The following is a 17,819-nucleotide window of genomic DNA, read 5'->3' as shown; positions in this document are numbered from 1 at the left end:
AACTTATGTCAGTGTACATTATCATATGCATAGTACACACTTGTATATGGTATCAAGGTAAGGAAATACTAGATAAAGACTTAAGCATAAATCAAAACCAGTTTAGTTACAGTCTCATCTCCTCTCTATCACTCGCGCACTTAATCATCTCAACCTCCCAAAATACATTCATCTATCCTCTCAACTCCTCTACATCCCTCTATCCATCCTGCCTCTTTCAGCACGCTCCTCTTTCAGTACTGCGACTCCTCCACCCCCTCCTCTCCATCTCCCCTTTCTCTCTCTCTCCTCTTGCTCTCTCTCTCCCCTCCCCCCTCCTTCATACAGTGTCTCTTCCTCTCCCATTGCCTGCCCTCCTCTCTCTCTCTCTCTCTCTCTCTCTCTCTCTCTCCTCCCTGCCTCCACCGAGCACAGCATCAATAGAGGGCCCATCTGTTCCCATACATCACGCACTTCATTTCAGTTTATTAGCCGGGATAAATCATAAATATTTCATTATACATCACGGGCGGCTGTCGCAGGGACGCCGCAATTTATCACCGCTGCCCTCTCTCCCGGCTCCACGCCGGAGCAATAAGCTTTCCAGTCTATTAAACAAGATTGATACAGTGTGTAAATTTAGATATTGGGAATTTCTTCACAGACCACTGCTCTGCACTGATAGACCGGGGCAACGGGGGAGGAGAGGAGGATTGGGGGAGGAGGGGGGGAGCAGAGGAACTGGATGGGTGTTAACATCAGTAATAGTGTATTTACAGTTTCCCCTTCCTTCCCTTCGGTTTTAAGGAAGAAAACCCCAAAAGCCAGGAATAATTTAGTCACAGGCGTGTAGCCCCGTTCTCATGTAAATAGAAAGTAGAATGAGAACATGTTTTACATGACTACAGATAAGTGGGATGCCATGGGGTTGGAGGGGAATATATGCAAAGCTTTTCACTTCACCCTTCTTTACGGCTCCATGATGTCTGAGGGGAAAGGGGACTACACAACACAGCAGACAGACACATTACTAACATTCAGTACAGTCAAACACTCTTCAGCTGACTTTGACACACTTGGTGCTCACTTGACGATGGCTGTTGTGACCTTATATCTTTGAGGAACGGGAAAATAAGGAGAGAGAAACAGCGCCTGTTTGGAATGAGGGACCAGTGGGAATAGTGATTGGAGAAGACACTGATAAAAATGGACGGCTTTTGGACACACTGAAGAATACTTGTGATTTGACATCCCAGTCTCAGTCTCTGTACTGTTGTGGAGGACAAGCGGAGGAGGAGTGGAGATATGGACGATTAAAACGATAATCGATAAGAAGCCTACTTGCGCCGGGCTTTCATCTCCTTCGTAGGCATGGGGGAAAAAACGATGGATGGCACGGAAGAAATTAAAAAACGTGGAATAGAATAGAAGATGGGGCGCAGAAAAAGTCTCCTGGTCTGCAGTGACATGTCTCCTCTCCTTTCTCCTCTCAGCACCTTGCCAGTGTCTGTCTCCCCCTGCCTGCCACCATGATCTCAAGCCAGGCTGGAAGTCAGACAGGGAAAAGGCAGGGAAGTGACAGTCAGCACCGCCCAAAGCCAAAACAAAAAACGCAGAGGCACAAACATACACTAACACTTGTCTTTGGGTGCTCTGGGCACACTCAGTGGTAAGGTTACACTGTGGGAGGTTTTGGTGAGGGGGGGACTCTAGAAAGGGCAGAGTGAGACAAATGACAAAGGCCACGCTCAGCGTCACACACACTTCCTGTCAACTCCAGGCGCCGCTGCTCTAGGTGTTAAGAGAGAGACACATGGAACACGTGGTACATTTTCTGTGCCAGTTGCAAGTTTAAAGACATCAAGTTGGTCCTGTATCAGTCAGTCAGCATTTTCACCTCACACAAGACGCCATCAACTAACTAAGTAACGCAGTGATGCAGATAAGCCAGTAGCCATGTTCTCAGTGAGAACATCCAGCATCACAGCAAGAGGAGAAGGCCTCGGGCCTCCCGGGTGGCGCAGTGGTTAAGGGCACTGTACTGCAGCGCCAGCTGTGCCATCAGAGACTCTGGGTTCGCGCCCAGGCTCTGTCGTAACCGGCCGCGACCGGGAGGTCCATGGGGCGACGCACAATTGGCCTAGCGTCGTCCGGGTTAGGGAGGGCTTGGTCGGTAGGGATGTCCTTGTCTCATCGCGCACCAGCGACTCCTGTGGCGGGCCGGGCGCAGTGCGCACTAGCCAAGGTTGCCAGGTACACAGTGTTTCCTCCGGCACATTGGTGCGGCTGGCTTCCGGGTTGGATGCGCGCTGTGTTAAGAAGCAGTGTGGCTAGGTTGGGTTGTGTATCGGAGGACGCATGACTTTCAACATTACTTTCAGTCTCTCCCGAACCCGTACGGGAGTTGTAGCGATGAGACAAGATAGTAGCTACTACAACAATTGGATACCACGAAATTGGGCAGAAAAAGGGGTAAAAAAAATAAAAAAATTAAAAAGAGGAGAAGGCCTTATCGGAGCTGGATGAATGGGGGGGGGTCTGCTACTCTGTTCACTCTTTAAGAACAACAGTCAACACAAAGCAGGGAGACATTAATATTAATGCCAACATTAAAACCCAGGCGGCTAAATGGAACAGCTAATGAGGATGAATAACAGACAACCGCCGACAAAAATCACCAGCTCTGATGTTATTTATCATCCTTAACTTTTGTCACAGCTCCTTTTTTTTGCGTAATTAATATCGTACAAGAAAGCGGCTTGGCACTCGGATGAGTGATCTCATTTGTATAGTACAATGCAATTAAAGGGAGAGAATTGCTTTATGTTAATGTTCCTGACTACGTTGCTCGCGGTTGATTATCGTCTTGGCGAGATAGCGAGCAAACTTTTACTATTGATAACCTCTCCCGGGAGATCTGGCGTGTACTTACACTAACTACTTGACTACAGTTTGCATGGAACTGTTCACCATGTTTGACACACAGAGCCGGTGCAGTAGCTCCCTAGAATCTAAAAAGTAGCCATTTATGCCAAGACATAGCAGAGATCAACATGGCAGCACACTGCCTACACTGTAGCGGTAATGCTGGTATGCCAATCAATGTACTGTAGGCATTTTCCTGCCTTATCAGTGAGTCTAAAAATACTTACAGCCTGTTCCTTCCATCCTACCTATACCTCCTCTCCTCTCATCTCATGGCCAACTCTAGCAGAACAGCACAGAGGTCCCTCCATCCCCTTCCATCTGCCATCAGCCACAGCATGTCTACAGTTGACAGCCAGCTCAGAAAATATTCACTATTTATCTATCAGTCTTTCCGCTAAAAAGAGAAAATCAATGCCAAGACAAAAGTAGAGTAGGTCAATAAATCTAATGTGGGCTGTCTTTGTTTCTTCTTGGGGCACACATAATGTTTATAGCATTTCAATGTAGAACTGGTGGTTTACCACATATCCTGCTCCACATGTCAACACCTTGATTGGAACATTTCATTGGAATGGAAGTGTAGCCTTACCATAGGGGAAATGGAACAAGGGGAGGCTGGGTGGTAGAGCCGTGAGGGGAATGTGACATTGGCGGGGTGCCGCGTTGTGACCGGAGGTGAAATGTGACATTGGGGAGGGTGGGAGGGGAGGGGTGGGAGGAAGGGAGAGGGAGGTAAAGAACACTGCTGGGAGCAATGGAGGAATGCTTAAATCACTAGTGATGGCTGCCTGCCTGGAAAATAAGGCTGCTGACTGTCCTGCAGACACTAGTTTCACCTCAGCTGAGAGGTTAAGACTGACAAAACTTTAAAACCTAACATGCACTGAGCACACACACACAAATGTAAAAAATATTTGCAGATTGAATGCAAAATCCGGCCACAGAACAAACTACACACAAAATCAACGGCCCACAGACTAGTGATCGTAAAAAATGTTTTAAAAAATGACACGAGAGTATTGCAATACTATTTTTGATTATATTATATATACTCCAAGTATCATAAAACAAATCAAATATACAGTATCTACAGTGCATGAGGAAAGGACTTTTTACACATTTTGATACGTTACAGCCTTATTTAAAAATGGATTAAATCGTTTTTACCGTTCATCAACCCCATAATGACAAAGCAAAAACTGTTTTTTTTTAGATACACACAAAAAAAAAACATGTACATAAGTATTCAGACCCTTCACTCAGTACTTTGTTGTAGCACCTTTGGCAGCGATTACAACCTTGGGTCTTCTTGGGAATGACGCTACAAGCTTGGCACACCTGTATTTATACTTTCTCCCATTCTTCACTACAGATACTCTGAAGCTCTGTGCAGAGAGGTTCTGCTCTCCTCTCTGCCCTGAGATGAGCTCCACTCCTCTCCACTCACCCTAGTTAGCATTCTCCCCACTCCCTTCAGTGGCCTGCACACCAACATCCAAGCCTGCCTGTTATTATGAGCACAGCAAGGCTAATGTGCAGTCCCCAAACAGTGCTTACCTGAGAACTGGCAACTTTTTAGCACCCCTCCATTATTCATAGGTATGTGCACGCAGCATTTGGAAAATTGCTAATGCTTTCCCTCCCAGTCATCTTTATTTATTGATAGGTATAATTATTTATTGTTTTTCAGCGTATAATCCATTCCCGGGGAAAAAGAGTCAGCTGTCCTGCTAGAGTGCTGGAGACCAGCTGATCCCCACTTCTCCCAGTCTTTCCCTCTTTCTTCCTCTACCTCTCCCCCTTTCCATTTCTATCTCCGCAGCGCTACGGCTAATAACATGAATGGTCTTGTTTACGAGGGACAGTCTTAAGGTCTGCACTGGCACAATGGAAAAACCTTATTCGTTAGAGCCTAACCACACAGGCAGGCAGCCTGCACACAAACACCAGAGGCAGAAGAAATCTGACCACAGTCAATATTTTATGGAGGGAGTCGAAGATAACGATCCATCCACAACATTGGTTATGAATTCATGATGGCGTTAGGCCTTGGCAGCGTTCCTCACACCGTCTGGGTGCTTGTGTGTCACCATGGTTGTCCCGAGGTTGAAATGATGTTAAGATCCTGATAGAGGGATGTGGAGGCAGGTTTCATGTCCAGAGACTGGCTCATCATTAGTGCTGTATACTTGGGAGGCCATTGGCATGGTAGAACCCAGTCAAACAGTCAGTAACTCTAAACCAGAATGATCTGCTCAATAGGTGGCCTGGAGCCCCTGGCCAGTTAAGGAGACTGACACACACTCTGTCCCCCTCCCTGGTAGGTTATCTAGCAGACACAGACAGCTGAAAGGGAGCTACTGAGGAGTACGTTTAAAAGCAGGGCAGATTGGAGGAGAGAAGAGAGGCCGAGCGAGTGAGTTGACACAAAGAGAAGTGAGGAAAATCAATGGGAACAAACGTGGTGTGGAGATGGGCGCAAAGTGAGCGCTCAACAGGGTGACAGCTTATCCATAGAGGTGCCAGTCAGGCTGTAGCAGGGCCACACTTACCCAATTAAAGAGACCGCCAGGCAAACAGAAACCATGTTGAGCTCTTGGCTCTCCCTGTTCTTTTCTCTTCATCTCCCTCGTCCTCTTGCGTCCTCTCTCCTTACCCCTCTCTCTCTGAGGGAGTCTGTGTGTATGGTAAAGGGTGAGCACACAGGATAAAATCTCGAGTGCCGCAGCGGTCTAAGGCACTGCATCTCCGTGCTAGAGGCATCACAACAGACTAGAGGACCGATTCTGATTTTTCAACGCCGATACCGATACCGATTATTGGAGGACCAAAAAAGCTAATACCGATTAATCGGCCGATATTTATTTGTAATAATGACAATTACAACAATACTGAATGAACACTTATTTTAACTTAATATAATACATCAATAAAATCAATTTAGCCTCAATTAAATAATGAAACGTGGTTTAAATAATGCAAAAACAAAGTGTTGGAGAAGAAAGTAAAAGTGCAATATGTGCTATGTAAGAAAGCTAACGTTTCAGTTCCTTGCTCAGAACATGAGAACATATGAAAGCTGGTGGTTTTTTAACATGAGTCTTCAATATTCCCAGGTAAGTTTTAGGTTGTAGTTATTATAGGAATTATAGGACTATTTCGCTCTATACCATTTGTATTTCATTAACCTTTGACTATTGGATGTTCTTATAGGCACTTTAGTATTGCCAGTGTAACAGTATAGCTTCCGTCCCTCTCCTCGCTCCTCCCTGAGCTCGAACCAGCAACACAACGACAACAGCCACCCTCGAAGCAGTGTTACCCATGCAGAGCAAGGGGAACAACTACTAGAAGGCTCAGAGCGAGTGACGTTTGAAACGCTATTAGCGTGCGCTAACTAGCTAGCCATTTCACTTTGGTTACACCAGCCTCATCTCGGGAGTTGATAGGCTTGAAGTCATAAACAGCGCAATGCTTGACGCACAACGAAGAGCTGCTGGCAAAACGCACGAAAGTGCTGTTTGAATGAATGTTTACCCGCCTGCTTCTGCCTAAAACCGCTCAGTCAGATACTTAGATACTTGTATGCTCAGTCACATTATATGCAACACAGGACACGCTAGATAATATCTAGTAATATCATCAACCATGTGTAGTTAACTAGTGATTATGATTGATTGTTTTTTATAAGTTCAATGCTAGCTAGCAACTTACCTTGGCTTACTGCATTTGCGTAACAGGCAGTCTCCTTGTGGAGTGCAACGAGAGAGAGGCAGGTCGTTATTGCGTTGGACTAGTTGTAAGATTGTAAACTGTGAGGTTGCAAGATTAGATCCCCCGAGCTGACAAGGTGAAAAATCTGTCGTTCTGCCCCTGAACAAGGCAGTTAACCCACCGTTCCTAGGCCATCATTGAAAATAAGAATGTGTTCTTAACGGACTTGCCTAGTTAAATAAAGGTATTTATAAAGGTAAAAAAAAATCTGCAAATCTTGCGTCCTCTGATTTCCGATTGTTAAGAAAAATCGGCCCTAATTAATCAGCCATTCCGATTAATCGGTCAACCTCTACTACAGACACCCTGGTTCAAATCCAGGCTGTATCACAACCGGCCGTGATTGGGAGTCCCATAGGGCGGCGCACAATTGGTCCAGCGTCGTCTGGGTTTGGCCAGTGTAGGCCGCCATTGTAAATAAGAATTTGTTCTTAACTGACTTGCCTAGTCAAATTTAAAAAATAAAAAATCCAATAGGAAGATGAGAGGGTTAAAAATGGAGATGGTGAGAGACAGACAGCTAGTTCAGGTGAGGGTAAAGAAAGGGAGCGAGGGAGGGAGAGAGGGAGGAGTGTTAGATGGAGACGTGAGCAGGCGGAGAGTGTAAGAGGGGGAGCAGGTGTGAGGGTGAAAAGGGTATGAGTGTGAGAGGAAGTCGGTGGAAGTGAGGGAGAGTGTAAGTAGTACTCGTCTTGAAACTCACACCTTTTCACCCTGCCTACCAACAGAGCCAAGATCACACACAGTGACAAACAAAGAACCAGGCACTGGACAGGGAATAGCACTGTGAAAACTGACACTGTGTCATGAGTTGATCATTACAGTAAGGCCCTCCGCGCACATTCTCCAGCCTCCCTATTCAACTATACGAACTGGCCACAAGCCTTCAGATGAGGTGACATCAGATCTGACACTCCTAACACCTCCAGTGTCAAGGGGGGGGGGGGGGGGGGGGGGCGCTGCAGAATATAGTGAATAGGCTTGGGCATATAAGGTATGTCAAAGTAAAGGTAAAGTAGTGCTGTAGTGAGCAGAGGAGGCTGCTGGGACAAGCTATAGGAGGACAGGCTCATTGTAATGGCTGGAATGGAATAAATGAAACGGTACCAAACAAATCCAACATATGTTTGACTCCGTTCCATGAATTCCAGTCCAGCCATTACAATGAGCCTGTCCTCCTATAGCTTGTCCCACCAACCTCGGCTGGTAGTGAGGATATAGCTGCTTTTGGAGCTGGTGGATGCAGGGTCGCCATGGCAAGCAGGCTGCCTGAGGTGATGGTGAGTGTGACTGTGTGTATGTGCATTTGTATGTAGGATGGAGCAGGCAGTCAGGCGGGTGGGGCAAGCAGGCAGGGTGCTTGGCAGTAGCAGTGGCTGGCTATGGGACTGACTGGCTGGCTGGTTTGTCTGCTGGGAGCTGATTGTGCTGGCTCTCATTATCTGGCCAGTGGGCCTAATGGAGTGTGACAGCAGCGTGCGGCGCACTGGAACTCTGTCCTTCCAGCCCTAAAAGCCAATTAAACCCACTCCACCCTGCCAGCTCTCCCTGACTCTCTCCCTCTCTGCCCCTGCAGCCCCCTCTCCTTCCTTCCTGCCAACTCTCCCTGACTCTCTCCCTCTCTGCCCCTGCAGCCCCCTCTCCTTCCTTCCTGCCAGCTCTCCCTGACTCTCTCCCTCTCTGCCCCTGCAGCCCCCTCTCCTTCCTCCCTGCCAGCTCTCCCTGATTCTCTCCCTCTCTCCCCCTGCAGCTCCCTCTCCATCTGTACCTCCTCCACTCTTTCCTGCCCACTTCTCTCCATCCTTTATCCCTGACCATCTCCCTCTCTCTCTCTGAGCAGCTCCTCTCTCCCTGTAGCCCTCTACTAAAGCGGGGCTCCTTGGGGGAATGCACTGGGCCAGAGAGGGCCTAGTCGGCCTCTGCACCACTGACAGCTCTGCTCTTCCTCTCCCCAACCCACAGAGGAGTCACAACCACTTAGAGAGAAGAAATGCCTCCCAGCACCAAAAACACACATCCTCCATTTATCACAAGCCAGTCACTGAAGGGGAGCGAGACGCCTTCTTCCTAAATGTTTAAATACAGCTCCTGGAGAAAGAGAGGTCATGACAAACATAGTTCTGACAACGTGCCTCATCCAGTGTTCTGGGTGTAATTGGCGAAGTAGAGAGAACATGGTGAACCCCAGCCACCACAGACCTGGTGGTCATGTGAAACATTCACTAGTCTCAAGTTATGAGCCTGTTTAGCTGCTACCAGTCAATAAATCATGAGATGACAGTGTGTTCCTGACAGACCGTGTACTGTACCCGTTTTGAACCAGCCGTCCTCAGTGAAAGACTCCCTGGTGGCCTCTGGTTTGTTCCAGTACTCTGTGAAGACCTGGTCTCCTCGCACCATCAGCTCCCCCTCCTTCCCCTCCAACCCTGGACGCACCTAAAGACAGACACACACACTACAGTGGGTGGCTAAGACAGACAGGGTCCTGGACATGCTAACTGTATATGTTTTTTAACAACATGAATACACTCTTTAGACAGATATTTTTCCACAGAATCTGGGAGTCCTATTGTATCTCTGGATGTGAGTGTTTCGGACTGCTGAATACCTGAGTTTCTCTGCTGTTGCCCTCGGCGATGGTGGTGCTGGTTGCGTTCGTCATGACAATGCGAACCTCCACTCCTGGAAGAGGGACACCGACTGCACCTACACACACACACACATACACACAAACAACGGTAAATACTCACATCATGTATACAAAATGGAACTAATTACACTATCACAATTAATGCTAATGGTTGTAAATAAAACCATTTTCACCCCCAAAATATTTGCATCGACAAATACAAATAAAAATATAGTGATTAAATGACAATCCTTCTCCTACATGTGACCACCAACACATATGAATGCACACACATTCCCCTCTCCTGAGGCATTTTCTCCTTCTGTCTGTGTGACCTATAGAGAGATAAGCTCTAATGACTGCCACCGTCAAAAGAGAAGGAAACCTTTGTGCAGCCTGCTCTCTGTGTGACACTGTGGGCCATGTCATTTCACAGGCCACTGCTCTCCCAATAAAGAACAGGGCAGACAGGCCATAATTACAAAATAACTCCCTGCTTCAAATTTATCTAATCAACTTTAGCCCTGATTGGCAATGCCAATCAAACACACTCCATTTCCACTTCATCAGCAGAGCGAGAAACACAGAGATACAAACTATCTTCCCATTGTTTCAAAACCAGACCAGCCTAGTTTATCTCTGTCTTCTCTCGAAAGTCACTTCCTGTCCTATCCCTCCTGCCACCGTCCCCTTCATTTGAGTTGTTTTTGTGTAACAGGATGACGTCCATCTCGGTCCCTGTCTTTTAGTTTTTCTCCCGGGGTTGTTTCCCAGTGTGCTGGGTAATCGTCAGCGTGTCCTCATTCCTCCTCACCTTCCAAACACAGCAGAAAGCTGCCAACGACGGGGGTGATAAAAAGAGCTTTCTCTCCTCAATCACAAAACTAACCAAAATCCATTTATACTTGAGCCCGAGCAATCTCTCTCTCTCTTCCCCTCCCTGTCTCCCTCGCATTTTCCTCTCCATTCAGGAGGGTGGCCAGACATATTTTGGAGCCATGTAACATTCAGGTCACCGTTACTTTACTGAGAATTGAGATTGACTGCCACTTCAAAGGCTACAGGCAGAACAGAAAGACTGGAGGGGAATTACAAAAAGGGGGCAAGGGCTAAACGAGTGACTAGAAACTCTAAATAGAAGACAGGAATATTACAGAGCCGTGTTCTACCCACATTCCACACAGGGAACAATTACTAACCATGCAGGGGAATGAGGACAGCACTGAGCGGGACATAAGGTCGTTGAGTGACAGCTGGAAATGACTAATGAAATGATACGCCCAACAGCAGCCCTCAAAAATAATCAATTCAAACAATAACAACAACAACATTCCAGTGGTATTAGGAATAAGATAACATCTTATTATATGACGTCCTCATTACTGCCCTTTTCTTCACGCCTATTAAAGCAGAGTTGAATTAATATAGCTTTACAGATATACAGTAGGAGTGTGTGTGTGTGTGTGTGTGTGTGTGTGTGTGTGTGTGTGTGTGTGTGTGTAAATTGTGTGTGTGTGTATGTGTGTGTGTAGTGGAATGTAGCCGGCCCTGTGGCGACAGCCCTGTCAGAAACACAATGGCTCCCCTGACTGCACAGAGGCCCATTAACAAGGCTCCATCAGTGAGCCCATCTGAACCTCTAATTACGACTGCAGCATCAGCCATGCCAACCAGCCAGCCAGCCAGCCACACACACACATCCTGCCAGCTAGAGTTTTCAAATGAGACCAGCCAGGCAGAGAGGAGGAGGAAAAGGAGAGGATGGAGGAAGGGAGAGGAGCAGAGAGCTGTGTGCGGTGCAGCTCCACGCCTGCCTTCCCCATGCATAATTCAGCAGCCTTCCTTCACACTGTGCTCTCTCTGGACTGCCCTGGGGAGCTGACAGCCCTGCGCCCCCTGGTGCCCTGCTGGAGCACTGCTGCTCAAACCCCCCAACAACCTCCCCACAACCTCCCCTAAACACAAAGCACAGGGAAGGGAGAAAGTGGGATGGAGAGGGGAGAGGAGAGAAGGGGGAGGGGGGAAAGGGTGTGAAGTGAAAGGGTGGAGGTTGAGATGTGCAAAGTCATTCTGCTGAAAGGGGACATGTGTCTCCTGCCAGGGCTGGTGTTAGAGGGGGGAAACAAAATAAGGGGGGGGGGGGGGGAACAGGATGAAAGAAAAAATACAAATGAGATGGAGATGAATAGCTTAAGAGAGAGATAGCTTTAGGGTATAGCCTGCTCCTCAGTGTGAAGCCAAACATGAATCAAATTACAACCACCAACACGATACAAATATGACCATTATTCTTGTATTATTACACAACTGTGTGTATACTCACTCATAAAATAACAATACATGTCTTCAATAGATTGTCATAAATACATTCATAATAAAACACTATTTGATTGGTTAACAGTTGACAGTTGTTTTGAAGGGGCGGCGTGCCGTGGAGGAAGAGTGTTCTTTTCTGAGAGCTCTGTGGTTGTTATTGATTTGTTTAACCTACTTTAAAAAGGCGACGGCATCACATGCGCTCTTCCACAAGCGTCTCATAGACTGCTGCTGGAAAGACGTCGATGCGACCGCAGCGTCTCAGAGCTGGTCTTAATAACCACCTCCCAGGATTAAATAGAGCCTGCCTCTTTATTTCAAACAGGCGCTCACAACAACAGAGACCGCATTAGCTGGGCTACAGACAGTCAAATTAGCCTGCCTTGTCATACCGCTGCTTTGAAGATCCTCCACTCAAAAGACAAGAAGGGGAATGGAAAGACTGAAGAAAGGAACACAACCCTCCAGTCACCTGAGGATGGAACCAGAAACAACAACAGCATAGAGCTTTGATACTAAACCACCTGGAATAAGAACATAGGTAAACCAGACAGAAATAGTCTGATCAACACCATGTTCCTCAGACAACTGAGACAACTGTCAGACAGGGCAAAAAGACAGCGCTCCAACAGAGCCTGTCGGCATGTTGTAATATTAATTAAAGACAGTCTCACTGTCATACAGTTTCTGGATGTGTGTGAGGTTATGACATCACTGTACAAAGGAAAATGGTGGTGGTCAATGGTGTGTGTGTGTGTGTGTGTGTGTGTGTGTGTGTACCTGGGATGCGAGGACCCTTCAGGGGGTTGGACAGGGCCATGCCTATCTCTGTCATGCCGTAGCGCTCCAACAGGGTGTGTCCTGTGATCTCCTCCCAGCGTAGCAGGGTGGGCTGGGGCAGGGCGGACGAGCCAGACACCATCAGCCTGGGGACAGAGGGGCCAGTCTGGGTCACACTCAGTAAAGCCCCAGGCTCTGATGAAGCCATCTCTTTTCAATGCCCTTAGCATTGACTGGAGTAGCTTCAGGTTGGCGTAGGGTTGCAAAGGGAGGGTATATTACTGTAAACTTTCTACGTTTACTAGTCAACTACCAGAATGTTGGCGACTTTCAAGTTTTTGGGTGAATTTTACAAGATGACATCTAGTGGCCTTTTAGAGTACTTCAGATCATTACAGGTGTCTAATGATCTCTGGCCCTCTGTGTGGCCTTATCAAATGTCAAATAAACAAATAAGATGATTTTCAACAACAAACATTTGACAAAGCTGTAAATCTTTTTCCCAGAATTCCCCATCTGGCGGCCTATTTTTTTTTAAATGAAAAAGCCATTAGTCTTAAACGCTTTGAAAACAGCCAAGTGGCATTGATGAGTCAGAAACATATTTCCAGTGTCAAGATTGATTACAAAGTGTAAATAGGATAATTTTGGTCATAAAGTCAGTCTCATCCAAAACAGAGATTTGCGAGATGATGGGATAAATGTCACGGAATGAAGGCTACTATACCAGTTTTCCTTAGGTTTATTTTAATCTTGCCCAAATGCCCACAGCACGCAAGTAATCATTCATTCGGAGAGCAGCTGCACGTTACCCAATCATAATGTCCATGGCCAATTTGGTTTGACGTTCCCTATGGGGCTAGTGAAGGACCATCAGTAAATTACACAATGTACATTGGACAATATTTTAAAATGACAAAACCTCAAACCAACTTTAAATTGTAGAAATTCATATACAATATTGAAAGCATTTCATGTGCAACATGATAATTTTGTCCTACTCACATTGTATAATTTATTTTAAGGTCCCTAACTAGCCCCACAGATAGGCTATCCAATGTCAAACCTACTTTGCCACGGTCGCACACCAGCCGGCTGAAGCTAATTGGAGAAAGAAGTTGTCTAGTACAAGTTAACCTAGGCGACTTCAAGACCTGGTTTGACTGTTTCAAGTTATCTAGAAAGGTGAGTGACTGCAACTGTGTACTGTTTTGGCAGAGTGAATGTACAAACACTTGTCACCTGCAAACACACAAAGACACCTCCATTAAACCACACCCAACCCTTGTTTGGCTTGTTTCAGTCAGTGCCGCTGCATTTCTTATCGAAAATCAAGGCCAAATCAGAGGGGTGTTTCAGCAGGAATATTTATTTATTTTACTATGTTTATTTACAATAAACATTGTAAATGTTTTGGCGCCCAAACTGGTGGCAATTCAAGAGTTGCAGAGTTCATTAAAAACAATGCCATTGTTTCATTAATTAGGCCATTTTCTCTTGAACCAAATGGTCTATCTGCTAGAAGCATAAAAACATGTATACTTTATATGAACATAAAAAAAAATATTTAAAAAAGTTATTCAACTATACATGATCAAAGTTACCTTAAATGTTCTGTTAATTACCGAAATCACAGACGATTCAGGTCACTTTGGTAAATTACCGGTAGCTTTGCAACTTTAGGTTGAGGTAACATAAGTGCTAGGCTTTATATAGAGTTTGTAACTCTATTCCATCTACCGCGTCCCACTGCTTTCTTCACTCTCTCGAGCATAAGCCCTGGTACATTTGGAGAAAGCGTCTGTCACATCTCACTACAAAGCCCCGTCTCTTTTTAAAAACCCATCCCTTTGATCTCTGACACATATCCCTTCCCCTTCAAACTATCGCTTCACTCTCTGACGGAATGAGAAACCACTGTCCAGATTCATGAGAACCCATTCGCTCTGAAGATGTCTTGTAAGTATGCCATTTCATCACAATAGATAAGCAATGAGCTTGTTAAAGTTATTCGTCCACTTATATGAATATTATGATACTGCTACTGATGGAGATCTACTCCTTTCCTGTGGTATTGACACTAGTATAAGTAGACTACAAGGTTCTTGTCACCTGATTCTCTCCTTGCAGGCAGCCCTGACAAAGTCCTGGACGCGTGGCTGGGTGAAGTGCTGCTCATAGTGCTGGATCAGCTTGGAGTAGATGGTTGGAACAGCCATGAACACATTCACCATAGGAGCCTTGGAGCTGAGCAGGACCTCCCATACCTGAGGGACAGGGAGGGAGTCAGAAACAGTCTCTTACATTGTGCGTAGATGGATTAGCCACCCCATATTAATGCCAACAAAACCATCACATCCAGATCACTAAATGTAAAGCAGATGGATAGGGTGCCATGGTATTGTGTGTACATTATTTACAGTGAATGAAGAGCGAGGCGAGGGCCTGGCTAAAGATGAAAACTGTCAACAGGCGAGTTTATTACAAAAATGTTGACAGGATCGGCAAAGGTCAGTCTAACAGCTTCTTAGAGAGGAATTCAACAGGAATGTTATTGAGGTCAGTCACGTTTGCCTTTTAAAAATACCTTTTACATGTATTTTTATCTATATTTTTTTTACAAATGTGTTCCAAGAGCATTTGTGAAGGAGCCCAGGGGCAGTCGCCCTCCTCCTCCTCTTTCTCAGTCGTACAGAGAGACGGATGCACATAAACAGAGAATAACTGATACATGGCTACACATTTATACATAAGCGCCTCGCATACACTCACGCAAAGACAAAGCTACTTACACAGTATGCACACATACAAACACATACACACAGATATTACGAGTCCCTCATACACACCCCCGGCACGCCTGGCTGCACCCCCAACACACAGTGGGAGGACAGTGTGAATTAATTGAAGGTGAACGACAGATTCTCCTTGGCTCTGTCCCCCTTGGGAGGCATGTGCACGTCTCTCCCTCCTAGAACCTCCTCCCTCATTCTTCCTCATTCTCCCTCCCTCTCTCACACACTCTCACTCTCTCCATTTCATAATTTCCTGCTTCACTGCCCCTACTCTTATCAGTCTTCCTCTGTCTGTCCCTCACTCCATCACCCCCCAACACAGATTCCCTCCTCATCTGCCACCAATTTCTCAACTTCCCCTCCTCCCTGTCCTCTTAACTCACCCTCTTCTACTTCGTACTCCCTTAAGCTTTCTCCCCCTTCTCAACTTACCTGCTTCGTCGCTCCTCTTCCCTTCATCAAGCTCTAAATATTGCAATATCAAAATAGATGAAGGTTTAAAAATGATGTACTAAATAAACAGGCAGAAGTGTGGACTATCCCACAGAGACCCATCTATTCACACAAACTCACAAAACTTTATCTATCTGCTCAGCCACACACATCCACAACCACGCGCACACACGGACAGACTAGATAGCGGGGTTCAGAGGGGAATATTATTTCCTGTGTCTGTTCTGGGCATTCTGGGCCGTGTCGATCAAGCGCAGTGGAGCGCTTCCCCCAGCAGCCACTCAGGAGGGGGGAAAAGCCAATTTATGTCCGTCAAAGAGCTGCCCTCCACCTGGGGGAGTGTATGTTGGAGACCCTCGGCTGCAGCCTGCATCCCAAACAGCCCTTAACCCAGCAGCACCCAGCTACTCTCTACTAGCCCTGTAGTCAATACCTTTTCTCCACCACCACCACCACCACATAATGCTGCAGTCAGTTCAGTTGTGTGAGGATGGATCATGAACTCTCAGCCATTAACCTCAAGTCCTCTGCTCTCCTGGCCTCTGGTCCATGATTCCAGTCCTGGTATGTTCTGTTATCTCTCCTACTGTACTCATGGCTGGAGCCCACTGACATTACAACCAGTAGATAATGCTAGCACTGACGTCATCCACGTATTCCTATGGAAATCTCCCAATGGCACACGAAGCCGGAAGTATTTGAAGCGTGCCATATTGCTGAATGAGGCTGAATGGCACCCCCCAAAAAATCGCTAAGAATCATGGTTAAAGTGACCATAACTAGCAAAGGATCATGGTCGATGTAATCCTTTTAATCCTGCCTGAGAGAGTCAACCTTAATGTCTATGGCATTTAAAAAAATATATGTTTTACCTTTATTTAGTCAGTTATGAACAAATTCTTATTTTCAATGACGGCCTAGGAACATTGAGTTAACTGCCTTGTTCAGGAGCAGAATGACAGATTTTTACCTTGTCAGCTCAGGGATTTGATCTTGCAACCTTCTGGTTACTAGTCCAACGCTCTAACCACTAGGCTACCTGCCGCGAGCCTCCTCATAGCCTGTCGGACCATAATTGGTCTGTGTCAGCCCGCAGTGTTGCCAACTCCTCAGTAAGGAAAGTAGCTATTGGCTGTCCTAAAAGTCACTAAATAACATTTTCACCTAATTTGCATAATTGGCCATGTGCATATAATTGTGATGGACACTGTAGGAGAGAGGAATAATGTCGTGGGAGATATAAAAAGTGAGTTAAAAACACCCTAAATACGTTTAGAACTACAAATGAACTTTCTTCTGTCGATTATTGTTTTTTTTAATGTCACTATTCCAACCCTCCTCGTTTATCCGGGCTTGGGACCGGCAAAAGTGATCCAAAAGAGACACTCTGGCGGAGTTACTTAGTTTTTTTTATTTTATTTTATTTTTTATTTTATTTAATTGGTTTGGTTTTTAACCTTATGGTCCGCTTAGGAGCCTACAACAAGTCACAGTAAAACATGAACATTTTTAACCATAACATTTTTTACATTTTTTTGTATAAAATCTACATTAACAATCTAAATGGACCAAAAAGAGACAATAGAAAAAAACTGTCAATGGCAATGTGAGAAAATTAGGTTAACTAATCTGGCCCTAATTCAGGTTAATTGTTTTTTTTTTCAGACCCCCTCCATACACACACAGGATGTGCTGGCTCACAGAAAGAGTGGGCCACCGTCATTTTCGTCAGGGCTCTCTATGGCAGGTTCAGCAACTGAGGGAGCTGACTTAAATGAGTAAGCAGCTGATGTGCCAAAAAGCTGCAAAACATTATCAGGCAGCTGGTGCTCATAGCAAGCCTCACCAGACAGCTTCGGTCCATATCGAATGTACAGGATAGAGTTAAGGGTCTGCAAGGACATCCGATTTCTAAGTTTGCTTTCTACCACACTCATCTGGCTGAATACTCTCTCGACTTCAGAATTAGAGTGTGGCAATGACAACACAGACACAGCAGCCATGGCAAGTTCTTGAAACGGGTTGATATCAGCTGCATCCCTGAACTTCCAAATCTCACTCCAGAAGCCCAGTGTGTTTTTTTCTCATTCCATTTACTAAGATGGATGGAACGCCATTGCTGGACAATCTAGTCTATCTCTGTAGGGGAGTAGCCAAGGAGCTTG

General features: G+C 45.9%; 1 protein-coding gene across 5 annotated transcripts in view; it reads right to left on the bottom strand.

The window, feature by feature from the left end:
* The window catches only part of acsf3 (acyl-CoA synthetase family member 3), a 41,273-nt gene that overhangs the window by 6,323 nt on the left and 17,131 nt on the right, over positions 1-17,819 (bottom strand). For 3 of the 5 annotated variants that reach the window (XM_036963573.1, XM_036963575.1, XM_036963574.1), the window contains exons 4-8: positions 14,519-14,673; positions 12,407-12,552; positions 9,562-9,645; positions 9,290-9,387; positions 8,991-9,117 (exon numbers count right to left, since the gene is read on the bottom strand). In XM_036963573.1, the coding sequence (XP_036819468.1) occupies positions 8,991-9,117; positions 9,290-9,387; positions 9,562-9,645; positions 12,407-12,552; positions 14,519-14,673 (610 nt within the window). The remainder of the gene's footprint in view (positions 1-8,990; positions 9,118-9,289; positions 9,388-9,561; positions 9,646-12,406; positions 12,553-14,518; positions 14,674-17,819) is intronic. The other 2 variants (XM_036963576.1, XM_021586010.2) reach the window with 1 other exon arrangement.

This window comes from Oncorhynchus mykiss, chromosome 26 (genome assembly GCF_013265735.2).
Source record: "Oncorhynchus mykiss isolate Arlee chromosome 26, USDA_OmykA_1.1, whole genome shotgun sequence".
NCBI lineage: Eukaryota > Metazoa > Chordata > Actinopteri > Salmoniformes > Salmonidae > Oncorhynchus > Oncorhynchus mykiss.
The sequence above is the reverse complement of the archived record's forward strand: the minus strand, read 5'-3'. Positions and strand labels throughout refer to the sequence as shown.